The 19005-nt window shown below is 36.0% G+C and overlaps 1 protein-coding gene across 15 annotated transcripts in view; it reads left to right on the forward strand.

Moving 5' to 3' along the window:
- HDAC9 (histone deacetylase 9) overlaps positions 1-19005 on the forward strand; it is an 872408-nt gene that overhangs the window by 835782 nt on the left and 17621 nt on the right. For 13 of the 15 annotated variants that reach the window (XM_044246154.1, XM_044246156.1, XM_044246162.1 and 10 more), the window contains 2 exons: positions 10260-10437; positions 18730-18805. In XM_044246154.1, coding sequence (XP_044102089.1) covers positions 10260-10437; positions 18730-18760 — 209 coding nt within the window. In that variant the 3' untranslated portion in view covers positions 18761-18805. Of the gene's footprint in view, positions 1-10259; positions 10438-18729; positions 18812-19005 lie in introns of those variants that run through there. The other 2 variants (XM_044246157.1, XM_044246155.1) reach the window with 2 other exon arrangements.

A 19005-nucleotide genomic window follows, 5' to 3' on the forward strand; every position in this document is an offset into this window, starting at 1 on the left:
TAAATAAAATCTTTAAAAAAAATTATTACTCTGGTATTCCAATGCTAATTTTTTTTCCTTACTCCTTAGAAGTTATTATTTGGGAATTACCTGTAATGAGAAGCTGTCCTTTTTTCTTCACATTATTAATTTTGTTACTCAAGCTATTTTAGCTCTGGTCACTTGGAGCTCTTTCAGGGTGTCTCCTGTGTCCTTTTGAAATGGTTTTGTCTTCTTGTGAGCACTTTCTTAGTTTCCGGCATCACAAAATGTTCTAAGTTCACCTGGGTTTTTCCATGTCTGTATTAGTCGGGATCCTCCAGAGAGATGTACTCTATATAACTAACAATAACTATAACAAATATAAATACAAATAAATACATATTTAAGGCAGTAGTTCATGAAGTTGTAATTGAGGCTGAGAATTCCAAAACCTGCATTTGGCAAGCTGGAGATCCAGAAAAGTAGATGGCATAGTTCCAGTCCAAGTATAAAGACCTGAGAACTAGGAAAACCGGTGATTTAACTTCTACTCTGAGGCCAAAGACAAAAGAAGATTGATGTCCCACCTTGAAGACTGACAGAGAGAGAGAATTCTCCCTTATTGAGGCCTTCAACTTACTGAATGAGCCCCACACACACTCCGGAGAGCAATTTGCTTTACTAAGCCTTTACTCAAATGCTAGGCTCATCCAGAAACATGGATGTTTACTTAGCAACATGGATGTTACTTACAGTCATACTCGGAATAATGTTTAGCCAAACAAAGTTTAACCAAATAGTTAAAACAAGTGTTTAACTGGTCAAATTGGCAATAAAAATTAACCATCACAGGTCCACCTCTTGTCAACTTGGCACCATACACATCTCCTTAAACCGTACTTCATCTCCATGTATAGACAATGACAAAATCATAGTTCTGTCTAACATGATACAACTTTCCAGACTACAACTGAAAACACATTAAGCACTTTACCAGAAGAATAGCTACAGTTTTGAATGTTTGCTCTTCTCAATATCCCATATCTTAAATACTATGATGTAAAGTTAACAATAATGAAATACTATGATATAAAGCTGATACATCTTATGGTATATGATAAGGGAAAAAAGGATGGAGGAAAACAAAGATATTTGCATACAAATATATTAATAATAATAATGAGGAAATACTCCTACCAGTTATATTCCTTGTTACTGTAACTCATCATGTGGCCATATTTGGCATTTATAACTACCTTCTTCTATTACCTATTCTGTATTCCCTTTGCTTTCAGGAAGCAACTCAGCAATTAAGTATCACTTTATGAAACATGACTTTTTATGTAGGTAAAATAACCATGCATCTACATTTTATTGTTTTTTTCTTTTTTTTATGTTTTTTTATTTTTTATAAATGTATAATGTATTTTCATCCCCAGGGGTGCAAGTCTGTGAATCGCCAGGTTTACACACTTCACAGCACTCACCATAGCACATACCCTCCCCAATGTCCATAACCCCACCCCCCTTTCCCAAACCCCCTCTCCCCCAGCAACCCTCAGTTTGTTTTGTGAGATTAAGAGTCACTTATGGTTTGTCTCCCTCCCAATCCCATCTTGTTTCATTCATTCTTCTCCTACCCCCTTAATCCCCCATGTTGCATCTCCACTTCTTCATATCAGGGAGATCATATGATAGTTGTCTTTCTCCGACTCACTTATTTCGCTAAGTATGATACCCTCTAGTTCCATCCACGTCATTGCAAATGGCAAGATTTCATTTCTTTTGATGGCTTCATAGTATTCCAATGTGTAGATATACCACATCTTCTTTATCCATTCATCTGTTGATGGACATCTAGATTCTTTCCATAGTTTGACTATTGTAGACACTGCTGCTATAAACATTTGGGTGCACGTGCCCCTTCGGATCACTACGTTTGTATCTTTAGGGTAAATACCCAGTAGTGCAATTGCTGGGTCATAGAGTAGTTCTATTTTCAACATTTTGACGAACCTCCATGCTGTTTTCCAGAGTGGTTGTACCAGCTTGCATTCCCACCAACAGTGTAGGAGGGTTCCCCTTTCTCTGCATCCTCACCAGCATCTGTCATTTCCTGACTTGTTAATTTTAGCCATTCTGACTGGTGTGAGGTGATATCTCATTGTGGTTTTGATTTGTATTTCCCTGATTCCGAGTGATGTGGAGCACTTTTTCAAGTGTCTGTTGGCCATCTGGATGTCTTCTTTGCAGAAATGTCTGTTCATGTCCTCTGCCCATTTCTTGATTGGATTATTTGTTCTTTGGGTGTTGAGTTTGCTACGTTCTTTATAGATTTTGGACACTAGCCCTTTATCTGATATGTCATTTGCAAATATCTTCTCCCATTCTGTCAGTTATCTTTTGGTTTCGTTCACTGTTTCTTTTGCTGTGCAAAACCTTTTGATCTTGATGAAGTCCCAATAGTTCATTTTTGCCCTTGCTTCCCTTGCCTTTGGCGATGTTCCTAGGAAGACGTTGCTGCAGCTGAGGTCGAAGAGGTTGCTGCCTGTGTTCTCCTCAAGGATTTTGATGGATTCCTTTATCACATTGAGGTCCTTCATCCATTTTGAGTCTATTTTTGTCTGCGGTGTAAGGAAATGGTCCAGTTTCATTTTTCTGCATGTGGCTGTCCAATTTTCCCAACACCATTTATTGAAGAGGCTGTCTTTTTTCCATTGGACATTCTTTCCTGCTTTGTCAAAGATTAGTTGACCATAGAGTTGAGGGTCTATTTCTGGGCTCTCTATTCTGTTCCATTGATCTATGTGTCTGTTTTTGTGCCAGTACCATGCTGTCTTGATGATGACAGCTTTGTAATAGAGCTTGAAGTCCGGAATCGTGATGCCACCAACTTTGGCTTTCTTTTTCAATATTCCTTTGGCTATTCGAGGTCCTTTCTGGTTCCATATAAATTTTGGGATTATTTGTTCCATTTCTTTGAAAAAAATGGATGGTATTTTGATACAAATTGCATTAAATGTGTAGATTGCTTTAGGTAGCATAGACATTTTCACAATATTTGTTCTTCCAATCCAGGAGCATGGAACATTTTTCCATTTCTTTGTGTCTTCTTCAATTTCTTTCATGAGTACTTTATAGTTTTCTGAGTATAGATTCTTAGCCTCTTTGGTTAGGTTTATTCCTAGGTATCTTATAGTTTTGGGTGCAATTGTAAATGGGATTGACTCCTTAATTTCTCTTTCTTCTGTCTTGTTGTTGGTGTAGAGAAATGCAACTGATTTCTGTGCATTGATCTTATATCCTGACATTTTACTGAATTCCAGTATAAGTTCTAGCAGTTTTGGAGTGGAGTCTTTTGAGTTTTCCACATATAGTATCATATCATCTGAGAAGAATATTTGAGCTGAAGTTCTTGCACCCAGAAAGAACTCTGTGTATGTGTACAAAAGTTTCTTTAAACATTTGTTTTATTTTACATGCATGAGGTGAAACTCCAAAAGGCTGAGAAAACCAATAGGTTAAATAATTCAACCAGTTTACACAGGATTAGGAATAGTTTGCATTCTTAATAGCCAGACTGGAGAGACTTTGTAATACATAAGGCAACATACAGAGATATCAAAATGGTTTTCTCTTAGTTTTAGGACTAAATTAGCCTTACCCTAAAACCTGCTCTGGAGCCAGTCTAACAAAGAGTACCAGCAAGCCTCAAAGGGATCTCACTAATTACAAGTAATTTAACTACATGCCGAAATAAAGTCCACCATCTTCGAAGAACACAACAAAATTCAATAACCAGATATGTTCAGAATAACAATGTCAGGCATCCAAATGAAAATTACTGGATATACAATGAAGTAAGAAAATATGGCCTAGAAATATAAGACAAATTAATTAAACAGAAACTAACTCAGAAACTCAAGGCATGATAGAATTAGCAGACAAGAATGTTAATTATTCCTAACATGAAGAGGAAAGTTCAAGCATAATGTGGAGAGAATTGAAGAACCTAAAAAACACTCAAATGGAAGTTTTAGAGATCAAAAATAACAGTATTGGAAATTTAAAAAATTTTGTACCCTGGAAGGGTTAATGGCAGAGTATATACTACAAAAGACAAAAACAAAACAAAATAAACAAACAAAAAATGAAGTTGAGGAAGTAATAGAAACTACTGAAGTGAAGAATAGAGAGAAAAATAATGAAAAATAGTATATCAGTGGTATATTGGACAGCATCAGTTGGCTAACATCTATAATTCGAGTCCCAGAAAAGGCAGCAGTTGGGGAAATATTTTTTAAAATAGTGGGGGGAAATAAAGAAAGAAATAGTGGGAAAAGGTTTTGTAATTTGATGAAAACTGCAAATCCACAGATCCAAGAAGCTCAATCAGTCTCAAGCAGAATAAACATGAATAAAATCACATTGAGGTGCATTATAATGAAATCTTAAAAGAATCCAGAAAAAAGAAAAATCATATTACATACAAAGAAACAAAAATAGAGATGATAAGAAAAAGATAAGAATCTTTTAAATCTCAGAAGTATTACATTAAGTTAAAGAAGCCAGATATTAAGGATTGCAGAGTATATGGTTCTATTTATATGAAATTCTAGAAAAGACAAATGTACAGTGGCAGAATTTCAGTGGTTGTCAACGGCCAAGAAGGAAGGTAAGAACTTGACTCAAAAGGGCCAAAAGGAGGTTTAAGGGTTGAAGAAAATATTCTGTATTTTGATTGTGGTAGTCGTTATATGTATCACTGCACACATTTGTCAAATATGCATCATAACCTGCCCTTAGAATTGATAAATTTTATTGACTGTAAACTATACTCAGTGAAGCTGATAAAAAAAATAGTTATGAAATGAAGGAAAAATACTAGATTTTGAAACTTTTAAAGAATATCAGTTACAGGGTGCCTGGGTGACTCAGCAGGTTAAGCCTCTGCCTTCAGCTCAGGTTATGATCTCAGGGTCCTGGGATTGAGCTCCGCATTGGGCTTTCTGCTCAGTGGGGAGCCTGCTTCCCCCCCTCTCTCTGCCTGCCTCTCTGCCTACTTGTGATCTCTCTCTCTCTGTCAAGTAAATAAATAAAATCTTTTAAAAAAAAATCAGTTACAGAAACAGTGTTTCTGATCAATTTAAAGAAAAACATTTAAATTAATCCCTACAAAAGCAAAGGAATAAATGAACAAGTTGAGGATAAACATGCAAACCATAGGATTTGATTTTGAAAATCTGTAATTGGGCTTTCAGAGGTGTCTATTTCTTCATAGAATCATTGATAAAATTCCTATTCTTAGTGGCATAAATTTATGTTCTGTTCTGGAATAAAATGAAACTGAAAAGTCATATGATTTTGTAGCATCTAAATTTAGTAAGCAAAATTTTGTAGAATCAAAAATAAGGACAACTTTCTTGATAAGCTTGATTTACATAAAATGTTTGCCAAAGAAAGATACCTATGAAAAGGAGAAAAGGGGTGCCGGGGTGGGTCAGTGGGTTGAGCCTCTGCCTTTGGCTCGGGTCATGATCTCAGGATCCTGGGATGGAGCCCCACATCGGGCTCTCTGCTCAGCAGGGAGCCTGCTTCTCCCCTTTCTCTGCCTACTGTCTACTTGTGATCTATCTCTCTCTGTCAAATAAAGAAATAAAATCTTTAAAAAAAAATAAAAAGAAAAGGAGGAAAAAGACATTAGTCATGAAAATATTTGTTGTGAAATAGTGACTTGTTTCAGTATTTTAAAAATTGGAAATGAAAATGTTCCACGTTAGCAGAAATTACCACATAGTACTACACCTGTAAAGACAGTATTTGTCAACCAAAAACACTATCGTCTCTTAAGAAGAGTAATTAAAGATGCCACAATTTCAAAAATAATTAACTGTTAAACTTCGCTTTGAAGTGCAGGCAATTTTATGAAAACATCTAAAATACTTAGACCACATTGAAACATTCTTCATAAAAATATAATCATATTCTGTCAGTGAGAAATATGGCCACAAAATTTACTAACGTGATTATTTATCAGCAATCATAATTCTGCTTATGTTATTTTCTAATGTTTAGATCAATATGAAGTAGTTATCGTGCTGTGGCACACATGAATTATTCAATGTTTGTTTTTTTAAGAATGAATTTTAGTTGTGAAAGTAACTTTTGAATAGGGCTATTTTATATTTTATAGATCTACTGATGAAAACAATTTGTTGACCAATAAATAAGCATTTCAATGACATATAATTTTTATTTTTAGCCCCATTTTAAGCTTAAAATTACCCCAACTTGGATGAAAACTACCTGATCACTCTTGATATACGAACTTTCAGAACAATTATTTTTCATATATACAATGCTTTGGAATGCAGTAAGTTTCTCCATTTAGCTTTAAAAACCTATCTTAAAAACTATTAGGAAGCTCTGAACTCTGGAGAATCCATGAAGTGAGGTGTTTTGTTAGTCCCAGGTGATAATAATCTCTGAAGTTGTTGAGGCTTGGAAAAGGTTTACTACCAGTTTCTTGTCCTATGAGAACATGGTGTGTAATAACAAAAGACATTATTATTCAAATCATAAGAACAAGTCTGAGAAGTGACTCTTAGCCCCCAGAATGGTGAGGGGAAGGGTGAGGTTTCTGGAATGAGGAGGCTTTTGCAGTGTCAGAGGCTTTGGTTGGTAAAACTTTGGACAGTTGGGTTATTTTTAACACAGACCTTCGTACGTCAGCAAATACTTTTTTTTTCTAAATTTTTCATTACCGAGAACAATGTGGTTTATGCTGAAGTCTGATTATTCAGTACCTGCAAGAGGTCCTCTCCTGGCTCATATCTGACCCAGTAACTCCGTCTTTGGCCTGCCCTCTAATTCTTGACCATCTGCATCCATTATCTAGTTTTTACCTTTATTTTAGATTCATTCTTTCCTTTGCCTTTATCAGATAAAGAATAGTGTAGGCTAAGTAGTCAGAGAGGAAGGAAGGGAGGAAGAGAGGGAGGGAGGGAGGGTGGGAGAAGAGGAAGGAAGGAGGGAAGGGAGGGAGGAAGGAGAAGGAAGGAAGAAAAGCAAAGAAAGGGCTGGGTAGGGGAGGAGAGGAAGAAGGAAGGAAGAAAAGAAAAGAAGGAAGGAAGGAAAGAAGGAAGAGGAAGGAAGGGGAGGGAAGGAAGGAAAAAAAGAGAAAGAAAAGGAGGGATGGGGAAGGGAAGGGAGGGAGGGAGGAAGAAAGTGAAAAGAAAAAAGAAAAGATAAAAGAAAGTGCTGAAAAGTGGGGAGATTTAGTGGGCAAAACAAATAAGGATAGAGGATATGACCAAAGGAGTGTGCATGACCAGTTTTAATGGAAAACCAGTCTCTTTTGACAGTTTTATTGCTTTAGGAGAGCAACCCAGTGGTTGCTGGTTTCTAATATCTTACTCTATAAATAGCAGCTTTTAAATACTCTAGCAGTAAACCTTGGTTCATTTCTCTTGTGTGCTAATAAGCATATTATTCTCATGCCAACAGATAGGATTTTCTAGCACATATGTTTCTGAATGAAAAAAAAAACTACTCATCTTGTGAAAATACAACCCATAAATTTGGAGTTTGAATTGGCTGCATATTGCACAGTCTATGCTATACCCACTTCATTTTAATTATTCTCCTTTACAAGTAGAGATAGTAGTCTATGAATGCATTATTAATGTAGAATATTTCCTTTGTTTTTATAGGCTTCACCAGAGGCCATATTGAATTCAAAGTTTTGGGTTATTTCTGAGTCAGAAACCTCATACATTTGGATAAAAACCAAACTTCCAACAGTTAATCTTAACTTAGCAGGATATTTTATACACATTAAATTTTATTCAAAAAGGTCTTAGCTATTTAAAATCTTTCTTACTACTCACATACATAAAGGCTAAATGTTAAAGGATCATTGTCAGTCATTCTGCTGAAAATCATTATTAATGATTCATTACCTTCTGTCTTAATTGTGTTTAGGGAGTAAAGATGTTTGTTTTGTCTATGGCCAAGAATTCTCTTCTTGAGGAAAAAGTACAATGCTTAAAAATTAAAGCCCATCGTTATTCTAGATGTGCCATATTATGTAAAAGCAAGTGTTTACTGACTTCCTCATGGGTTTATGGACTCACAGAAAAGTAAGATTTTCTTCCAAAACAAATTCATTCTAACATCCAAGAGTAAGACATAACATGAGATCAGAAAAATCACAATCACTGAGAATTACAGCAGGGAGAACCCCTTCATTATATCAAGCCCTTCACTATCATGTTACAAATGTGGGAATTGTGCCCCAGAGTGATCCAAGTGATTTCTTTGGGTCGTGTGTAGTCTCCAATCTGGAAATCTTGACTTTTAGTTCAGGCCTCCATCTTTAGTGGACTCCTTACTCCTCCTCTTCAGTGAGCACTTGTCTCCAGTTTTATGAGCCTGCCATCACTCTCATCACCTTCCAGTTCATTGTCCATAATCTGTCCAGGGGGATCTTTTAAAAATTTAAACCTGATCGCCTGCCTCTTCTGCTTAAAATTGCCCTCTTTATACCTACAAGTTGAAGTCCAAGATCATTCGCATGTTATTCAAGATTGTGTGTTAATTAGCACATATTTGCTGCAACAGTCTCCCTCATCGCACTCAAGACTTTCAAACATTCCAGTAGTTCCTAGCAGTGGACTTTGTACCCACATCTCCCCCTGCCCCCCAAAAAAGAAGCCCACAGAGACCTGAGACTCAAGTCTGTGCACATTTATGTGCACTATTTCCTGTGCTAGGAATACCTCACCACCATCACCTCCCTCTGTTTCAGGTTGACTAACTTCTGATGGTCTTTCAAATACTTGGTTAAGTACTATTTTTTTTCAGCCAGCTCTTCTCTCACTTTCCCACCATCATAAGTATATGTTCTACTTACTTCCTCTGAGGATCACCTGGGCCTTTTCCACAGAGTCTTGTCATTTAGACCCAGAATTTCTTGGTGCGAGGGAAATATCTTTATGTCCTCAACACCTCAAAATGTGGGTTTATTCACAGTTCATTCACAGTTGTAATTGGGTTTATTCACAGTTGATTCACAGTTATAATTGCTATCATTTGGTCCAAATTGAAAGCTTTATGATTCTCAGACTTAGGGAAGAATAGGTAATTACAGCCAGTAAAGTTGTAGTGGACAACTGTCAGAAGGTTCTGTTGGCATGGGAAGTAGTTGGGGAGACGGAGTCTCCTTCACTAATATGACATCCATTCTGTTTTAAGGCAGTAAGATAAGGAAAGGCCGAATGCAAAATGTTAGTTAGAGCTGGAAGGGATTTGAGATCATTCCCCTGTTTTGAGAAGCAGATATGAAGTGCCAGAGAATCTTACCTACATGCTAGGATAGTCAGTGGCAGAGCATGGTCCAGAACCCAGTTATCTTCCTTACCAATCCATGTCAAATTCCTACCTCACTGGTCAGGCTACAGAGATAGTTCTAACCTAGTAAGTCATGTCACCACCTAGGAAGATTCTCCTGCTTTGATTTCGAACTACTCAACACTTAAAAAAATAGCTTCGGGCTACGAGAAAACCATTGACTCTCTCTTTCATGTTTATTCCACTGGCATGTTCTCATGAAATGACCTCCTCTTTTCCTCTTACTCCCCTTCCCTGCCTCAAAAAATGAAACTTCCGTCTGACATATGGAAGGGTGCCAACATCAGCCAGGGCATATATTAAAGTTTTAAATCAATTATTGTTCTAGTACACACCCTGGGGTTGAGAAAGAAAGAACATCCAGGACTAACAAACCTGATTGTTCTGGCAAAGTTGCCATTCGATTCATGCTGGCATTTTTGGGCTTTTCTTTTTCTTTAATATTCTAACCTCATATTTTTTTTTATAAAAAGGTAATAGCTCAAGTAGCAATTTTTAACATGACTATTTCATTCAATTTCTCCATAAGACTTCTACCTCTTAGTCTCTTGATGGTTTCCCAGAGGACGCTATGCCCAGAGTTTGTTTATTACTTAACTGTAGAGACAGCTGTCAGTCTGATAGTGAGTTCATTAGACCGTGGACTGTTCCTCACTTTATTATCTTCTAAGCGAGGGAGAGACTTGGGCTCGGGACGATGAGTACTTCACAACTTGGCATTCTTAGATTGAGAAAAAGACTTAGTCATAACATTTAAGAAACCAAATTACAGCTGTGTATAACACAGATCGTTTTAACAACTGCTCTGAGTTGGATCTATATAAGTATTCTGATTAATACTGCTTTAAAATTCCTATTAAAGTATGATGCATTTTTTTTTTTCCTAGGCAAGTACTGGAAGTCAGTAAGGATGGTGGCTGTGCCAAGGGGTTGTGCTTTGGCTGGGACTCAGTTGCAGGAGGAGACCGAGACTGTTTCTGCCCTGGCCTCCCTGACGGTAGATGTAGAACAGCCCTTTGCTTCAGAAGATAGCAGGTATGGATCCAACATGGGGGAGTCATTAAGGTCAGTAACATCCAGGCTCATCATTAGCATTTGTGAACCTCTCTCCAGGCTTTCCTTCACCTGTCTCCTCCACTTCCACCACTTGTCTTCTTCAAAGCCACAGATTCTACAGCAAATGCTATAGGCCACCAAGAATTCATTTGTTTCATTCTTCATGGGAAACACAGAACTGGAGCATGTGGTTGCAGTTCACAGAGAATTAGAGTGGATGAGATACATGGTGAGAGAAATCACTCCTCATTGGCTAATTTAAATGCAAATCATTGTGGAAAAGAGCTACGTGTGCTATACTTCTTTCCTTAGTTCTCTCTGTTTTTCCAGATAATCTTTTTCCTTCTATTATCATTTCAAAATTACTGCTATAACAAAGTGGAAAAAGGAGAGAGGAAGCTGGAAGTATTACTAGTCAGTTGGATAACCTAAATACATACAGGCTCTTTCTATGATTGGGTTTTACCCAAGGACTGGGTAAAGATAGAAGGTGCCTCCAATGGAGACAGGAGTTTGTATAAAGGAATGTATGGACTCTTGAGTCTGATTTTATTCCACTTTCTGATAAGAAGAAGTTGATTCCAATTAGTCTTCATATGAATATAGCATTCAGGAAATGAAAAATAATATTAACCTAAGATTGGGTTTGCTTGTTCTCCTTTAAGAAATATTTGTCAGTTTGTGCATTTTAGTGTTCATCATCCTATCATACAGACAATGCTATGTTTAGGATTTTTTTTAAGTCTGCTACAATCAAAGCCATCACAAATGTACATATATATAAACATTGGTGCTTTCTCTGGCTGTCTTCAAAGTCACATTTTCTCAATTTAAAAATGAATCAGGTGAGGCTTTACTGAAGTTCTGCCAGCTTGCACTTCGAAATTGCTCTGAGAAGGAAATCATATTCCCTCTGTCAATAACATCACCATTAATTACACAGATCCTGCTACCTAGTACTTAGTTGGCAATTTTCCCAAGAATGCACAATTTAAACAGTTTTAGCTTTCTTGCTTTTACTGGATATTCAGAGTTTAATGGATTTAACATCTTGCTTTGGTCAACAGCAGGAGATGCATTGAATAAGAGATTTCATTTTTAAGCAAGTATTTTTTTCTTACTATAACCACTTAAAGACCAGATTACCTATAGAAAAAAAATAGTTGTACAATATTTTATTAGAAGACATCTTCATGTGGGCATCTGGAACATAAAGGAAAACTTATTTTACATCTTTGATAATATGAACTAACCCCCTGCCGTTCCCAGCTAAGAACCAAACCAAGTTCATAATCCAAAGGTGTTGCAATTATTCCCAAAGCCAAATGCAGTTAGTTGTCTGTCATCTGAGGGCTATAAAACTGAGGAAACTAACATCTGTTAGTGCTGGATATAAAAGGAGTATATCTATTATTTAGAATTCATTTAATATAGAGAAATGAAACTAAATTCCAACCTGAGTGAAATGAGTTGTAAATAATTTTGCTTAGAATAATTAAGAATAAGAAATTCTGTTATACACCCCAAGTAATATAAAAATCTCAGCACTTTGGCAGGAATTGGCTCTATAAGCGTGCTTACTTATCGTCAGGTAAAAGGTGTGTTTGACTTCTGATAATCTGCAGGGACTTAACCCCAGCTTCAGTTCACAGTGATTATTTATTTATTTATCTATCTATCTATTTTTTTGGTTCACAGTGATTTTTAAGCTTCCTCTGGTGGCAAAGAATGGGAATGTGAATGTTCTGATGTGTAGGGAAACAGAGTTGATGCTTATGGCCTGGATTCATATTTGTTTATCAGTATTAGACACATTATATCTGTTTTGCTTGATTTTTTTCTTAGGGAAAGAAAAATAGTTTTGCTTGAATTATTTTCTACGGCTTTGCACTCACTTTTTCAGCAGAGGAAAAGAAAAATTCTTCTAAAATTGACTTTTGCATGTCTATTGAACCATGCATGAATTTCATCAGAGAGAGTCAGAGAGAGAGAAACCTTGAAAGCCACAGAACATTTATTCTTTCCAGAGGCATGCTATTCAAATTGTCGCCCTACTCAATACAGGAAAGACTTTCAGAATGAGATAAAGAGGTGGAAATGTTCTTGGGCCTTTGTTATGAATGTAATATTGTAAGTACACAAGAAATTTAAAAATTAGAAAAATCAGAAAACTAAATGGATGGAAAAGAGTGAAGGCAAGATTCTTTTTATAGGAAATTCTTGCCAATTATTTTGGAGGATATATTGGTGCTTGGAGTGAGATGACTCATTTTGTACTAAGATTTTGGGTAAAGCAGCTCTTTTCCTGGCCAACTCATATCTGACTCATTTACCACTAGTGAATAAGGGATAAAATGCTCCTGGCTAAGAACCATTGTAAGTATTTTTTGTTCATTTTTCTTGGGGGGGGTGGCAAGAGGGAGATGACAACACAGTGAAAACAGTCGTTTCATTTTTACAACTTATTGATGGACCATGAAGAGTAAATTGTTTGAAAAAGGCTGATATGTGGGGATACATTTGGGGGATGATTAATTGAAATACAGTCTCAAAACACAATTATCAGGTGGCAAAGACTTGAGCAAGAAAGAAAAAATTAGTGGATCAGAAAAAAGAAGACAAAAAAATTAAATGGGATCCATTTATATGTTCAAAGAATATTTAAACATTAGACGTGATCACATATAGCATATATATTTGTGCTTAGAAGCATTTAACTTCTAAATAACCTAAAATCATTTTTTTTAGGTTTAGGTTTTTTCTTGTTTAGTGGGAGACCGCACCTTTAAAAGATTATAGTTTACATTGGTTGGATATCTATTTCAAATGCTTCTACTTTGAAAAGGTCAGTGCAGTATTTAGGTTTATTCTTGAATACTAGTTCAGGCTCTGCTGAAAATCAAGGAAAAAAAATCAGAACTTCAGGATAATCTAATATTATGTTATTGGGAACACATATATACTCAGGAAATCCTGTCTCTTTATCTCTCTCTCTCTTTTTTTAAACCAAAACGAAAACTAAAAGTTACACTTTTCAAATGTCAGTTGGACCTATTGGTTATAGTGTGAATCACGTTAGATTTTCTTAGTACAATCTAGTCTGGTTGTTTGTTTAATCATTTTGTCTTCAACTTTTGGCAACTTTTCTCATGAATGAGATGGTTTCATATCATTATATAATACAAAAGCATGAGAAAATATATGATTCCAAGTCTAGCTGGGTTGTTTTTTTTTTTTTTGGAGTAACTGTCTTATTCATGAATATTAAAGAAGTATAATGATATGCTGGAAAATCCCAGGTATCTTCTACCTTAACTTTTAATGGCCTATAACGTATGCCAAGGACATTAATAACCACATTTTTCTGAATCTGAAAATGTATATAGAAATATAGACAACTATTAAATACACATTCATGTCTAGTATACCTAGAAAAACAACTTTGTTTTCCATTTCTTAGGATTATGTCTCCAAGGCTTCTAAAAGCTAAATATTGTATAAATTATGCAGATTTCTGATTTTTCTCTATGATCATTTTATTTTGAGCACTTGTTTAACTAACCAGGCAAACATTCCAATATAAACATTATTCTTAATTTTCATCCAGTGTCAAGAAAGTCACAGTTGAAAAGTGGGCTAGGTGGCCTAAGATTTGGAGGCTCCTGATAAAAGGAAGGATAATCTGTCCCTTCTTTTCTTCTTTTTCCTCCTCCTTTTGGGACCATCTTTTTATCTCTGTTTTTAGTGCCTACCATGTGGTTAGGGGATGGGGCCTGTATGAAATCTGACTTAATATGATAGGGATTCAGTCCAGTGCCCATTTATATATTCAGGGTTCCATTCTGAATTCTTTAAAGAAGTGTTTTATAAGGAAAAAGAAACATATTTGAATAGAACTATAAGTAAAATAAGATGCATGATAACTTTAGCTTCCCATCTTCTCATCTTCATCTCTACTCCTTCACTCTTGTCTTCTTCCCACTACAAAGGAAGAATAGAGTGTGACTCTAGAATCAACTTGCAGAGGTTCAGATCCCATCTTCAACTTAATAATTGTGCAATCATGGACAAGTTACTTGTCTTCATGGGCTTTATTTTCCTTGTCTTTAAAAATGAAAGGGGAATTTCCTAAGGTTTTGAGGGTGAAATAAAATAGTATGTCTTAACACAACACCTGATACATAGTAAGTACTCAATAAAGATTGGTTTTATTATTTTTTCATCATTTTTATTCTTCCACCATTTTTTTTCCTCCTTAAATACATAGCTCATCATCCAGTGATCTATATTAGAATATAGAGGCTGTACCTAGGCATCTAACTGTTCATGGGTTAAATCATTAAAACAATCATTAATAACAAGAAATTGACAAATAATCTCTAAGCAATAAATTGATTGAGTTAATTAATCTTCAGTTAGCTGGCTTAACTCAAGACTTTCACAATGCCTAATATACTGTAGGTAGTAAATAATGAATGAATGAATGAATGAATCCAAAAACAGAAGACAAAATATTGTTGTGAAATGATAACGTAACATTTTATAATGATTACCTGAGCAGTTCTTGTCTCTTGATTTACTGTATTTTCTGAGATAACCAGTCTTTTTATATCTTATAAGAGTTTTCAAAATGTTTTATATTTATTTTGTTTTATAGTACTAATTGACAATATCAACTTTCAGATTATAAGAATCCATAGTACTCTTATAATAAATATGGACTGAATGAATAAACATAATAAGGGGGGGCAAAGTATCTATCTGAATGGAGAAAGGAATTGTATATAGGGAGGGAGAAAATCTTGGCAGTGATGCCGACATTACAGGATTATCCTCCAACCTGCAGAATGAGGAAGGAGAATATCCAGTCCATTCTTTATTTAAACACTTTCTGATTAAAAATTGTTGAGAGGCAGGGTCACAAAGCTTCCTCATAGTCCTCAAAATGTTCATATACTGGTTTTCTGTTTCTCTAAAAATTGCTATAAATTTAATGACTTAAAATGACAGAAAGATCAGAAGGCTGGCACAGGTCTCTCTGGGCTGAAATCAAGAGGTTGGCAGGGCTTGGGTCCTTTCCTTGAGACTCTAGGGGAGAATCTGCATCTTTGTCTTTTCCAGCTTCTAGAGGCTACCTGCATTCCTTGGCTCATGACCCCTTTCCTCTGTCTTCAAAGCCAGCAACTTTATATCCTGCTGACCTTTCTTCACTTACCATGTCTCTCTCTGACTGAAGGAAGGAAGCTGGGCAAGCTGGCTTATAAGCTGGGAAAGATTCCCTGCTTTTAAAGACTCGTGATTAGATTAGCTCCGCTAGGATGATTTAGCATAATTTCTTCATCTCAAGGCACTTAACTTTAATCACATCTACAGTATGAGTTTTGCCATGCAAAACTTCCAGGGAATGGAACATAGACATTGTTGGGAGCTATTATTCTTCCTACCGCAAGAGTAGACATGAACAACCAGCTATAATAAGTGACAAGTAATTTGCTATATTGAGCTTTAGAATATAAGAAGACCTATCACGGGCCTAGAAAAGCAGAGCAATTCACAGAGTAGGACAACAGAGCCAGGGTAGAAAAATATATAGAACTTCACCTAGTAAACAAGAGTAAAAGTATCTGAGATAGAGACAATAGCTTGAGCAATTCTATTTTTGTAAACTTCTACTGACAGCAGGTCCAAAGTACCTTCTTTGCTTATCCAAACTCTTAGAGTAGTAGTTTTCTTACCAGTTGCTATATCTACTTTTGCCTTCTTACCAATTCATTTTCTACACAGGCAATCAGCTCTTAAAAACAAAACAAAACACAATTGGACAGCAAATCCTGTCATGCCTTTGCTTGAAAACCTTCAGTGCCTTTCCATTTCCATTAGCATAAAGACCATCATTCTCAACAGGACCCATAAGCCCTCCATGATCAAACCCTTCTCTTGATTTTGTACATTATATCTGAAATCTTTCCTCTTTGTTTTCTGATCTGTGTTCCAACACTGAACTTGTTTCCCTTCTTTTTTTCAAATTGGGGTATACCTTACGTATAATAGTATACACAAACCAAAAGATTTTTTACCTATTCCGCACTCAAATGAACATCACCCAGAACAAGATCAAAAACATTTCCCTTACCCAGAAAATTTCCTTATGCCTCTTAGTCAGTGCTGTTTTCTCCAAAGGTAATTTTTTTTTCATTTTAACACTGTAGATTAGTTCTGCCAAACTTTAAATTTCATTTAAAGAAATTGGAAGTTCATACAGCTTTTTATCTGTCTTCTTTTACTCCACAAAGCATAATGTTTTTGAGATCTGTCCATCAGTAGTTTGTTCATTTTTTTTAAAGATATTTATATATTTGACAGACAGAAATCACAAGCAGGCAGAGAAGCAGGCAGAGAGAGAGGAGGAAGCAGGCTCCCTGCTGAGCAGAGCGCCCAATGCGGGGCTCGATCCCAGAACCCTGGGATCATGACCTGAGCCGAAGGCAGAGGCTTTAACCCACTAAGCCACCCAGGCACCCTGTTCATTTTTATTATTGTGCATTATCCCAGTGTATAAACACACACTAATTTGTTTATCCATGTACCTGTGGATCAGTGTTTGGCTTGTTTCCCCTTGGGGCTATTAATCTTACTAGGGATTTTTATTGAGACATAATTGATATATAACATTGTGTTTCTTTCAGGTATAAAACAATGATTTGATATATATATATATTTTTAAATAATCACCACAATAACTCTAGTTAACATCCATCAGCACACATAGTTAAAATTTTTTTCTTGTCAGGAGAACTTTTAACATGTATTCTCTTAACTTTCGAACAAAAAATAACAGTATTATTAACTATAGTCACTGTGCTATATACTACATCTCCAGGACTTACTTATTTTGTAACTGGAAGTTTGTACCTTTTGACTACTTTTACACACTTCACCTACCTCTTACCCCTACCCTCACTTCTGGCAACTACTAGTCTTTTCTCTGTAAGTTCAGAGGTTTGTTTTAGATTCCACAAATAAGTGAGATCATATAGCATTTGCCATTCTCCATCTGACTTATTTCATCTAACATAATGCCCTCAAGGTCCATCCAGGTTCTCACAAATGGCAAGATTTTCTTCTTTTATTACGTATTTATTTATGTATTTATTTATTTATTTATTTAGAGAGAGAGGAGATGGGGGAGTAGGAGAGGAGGGGCGGGGGTGGTGAGAAAGAGAATCTTAAGCAGGCTCCATGCTTGGGGTGGAGCCCCATGCAAGAATCTGTCTTATGAAAGATGAGATCATGACCTGAGCTGAAATCATAAATCAGATGCTTAACCAGCTATGCCATTAAGGTGCCCCAATTTTCTTCTTTTTTATGGGTGACTAATACTCCATTGTATCACATTTTTCTTATCCATTCATCACTATTAGATGCTTAGGCTGCTTTTATGTCTTGGCTATTGTAAGTCATGCTGCAGTGAGTATAGGGGTGCATTTATCTTTTTGAGTTAGTGTTGTCGTGTCTTTGGATAAATACCCAGAAGTGAAATTGCTGGATCTTACGGTAGTTCTATTTCTGATTTTTTGAGGAACCTCCATACTGGTTTTCATAGTGGCTGCACCAGTTTACAACACACCAACAGAGCACGAGGGTTTTCTTTTCTCCTCGTCTTTGCTGTCACTTGTTATTTCTTGTCTTTGGTAATCGCTGTTCAAACACATATGAAATAGTGTCATATTGTGGTTTTGATTTGCATTTACCTGGTGATTAGTGATGTAGACACCTTTCCATGTCCTGTCAATCATCTGTGTGTCTTATTTAGAAAGATATCTATTCAGGTCCTCCACCATTTAGGGCTTTATAAATAAAACTGCTATGAAAATTTTTTATTATTGTGGTGAAAAGCATGTAACATAATGTTTGCCATCTGAACCATTTTTAAGTGTATAGACCAAGTGTTAAGTGTATGCCCATTATTGTACAACATCTCTCTAGACCTTTTTCATCTTGCAAAACTAAAACTCTGTATCTATTGAACAACAATTTCTCTTTTCCCCATTCCCCCAGCTTCTGGAAACCACTATTCTACTTCCTGTTTCTAAGAATTTTATTGCTTTAGGTACCTCATATTAGTAGAATTATGAAGTATTTGCCTTTTTGTGACTGGCTTACCTCACTTAGCATAATGTCATAAAAATTCATCCATATTGTAGCATATGACATGATTCCGTCCGTTTTAGAACTGAATAATATTCCATTGTAGGTATATGCCACATTTTCTTTATCATTCATCTATTAATGGACATTTAGGTTGCCTCCACCTCTTGGATACTGCGAATAATGCTTCAATGAATAGGAGTGTGCAATTATCTCTTCAAGATCCTGTTTTCAATTCTTTTGGATATATACCCAGAACTGGAATTGCTGGATCATATGGTAATTATATTTTTAATTTTTTGAGGAACCTAAGTCTCTGTGAAATTTTTGTTCAGGTTTTTATTTTGTGAACACAAGCACTCAGTTTTCTTTGATAAATACCTGGGAGCGAAATCACCAAGCTACAGGGAAGCCATGTGTTTTGCTTTG

This window comes from Neovison vison, chromosome 4, assembly GCF_020171115.1.
Source record: "Neovison vison isolate M4711 chromosome 4, ASM_NN_V1, whole genome shotgun sequence".
NCBI classification, from domain to species: domain Eukaryota; kingdom Metazoa; phylum Chordata; class Mammalia; order Carnivora; family Mustelidae; genus Neogale; species Neogale vison.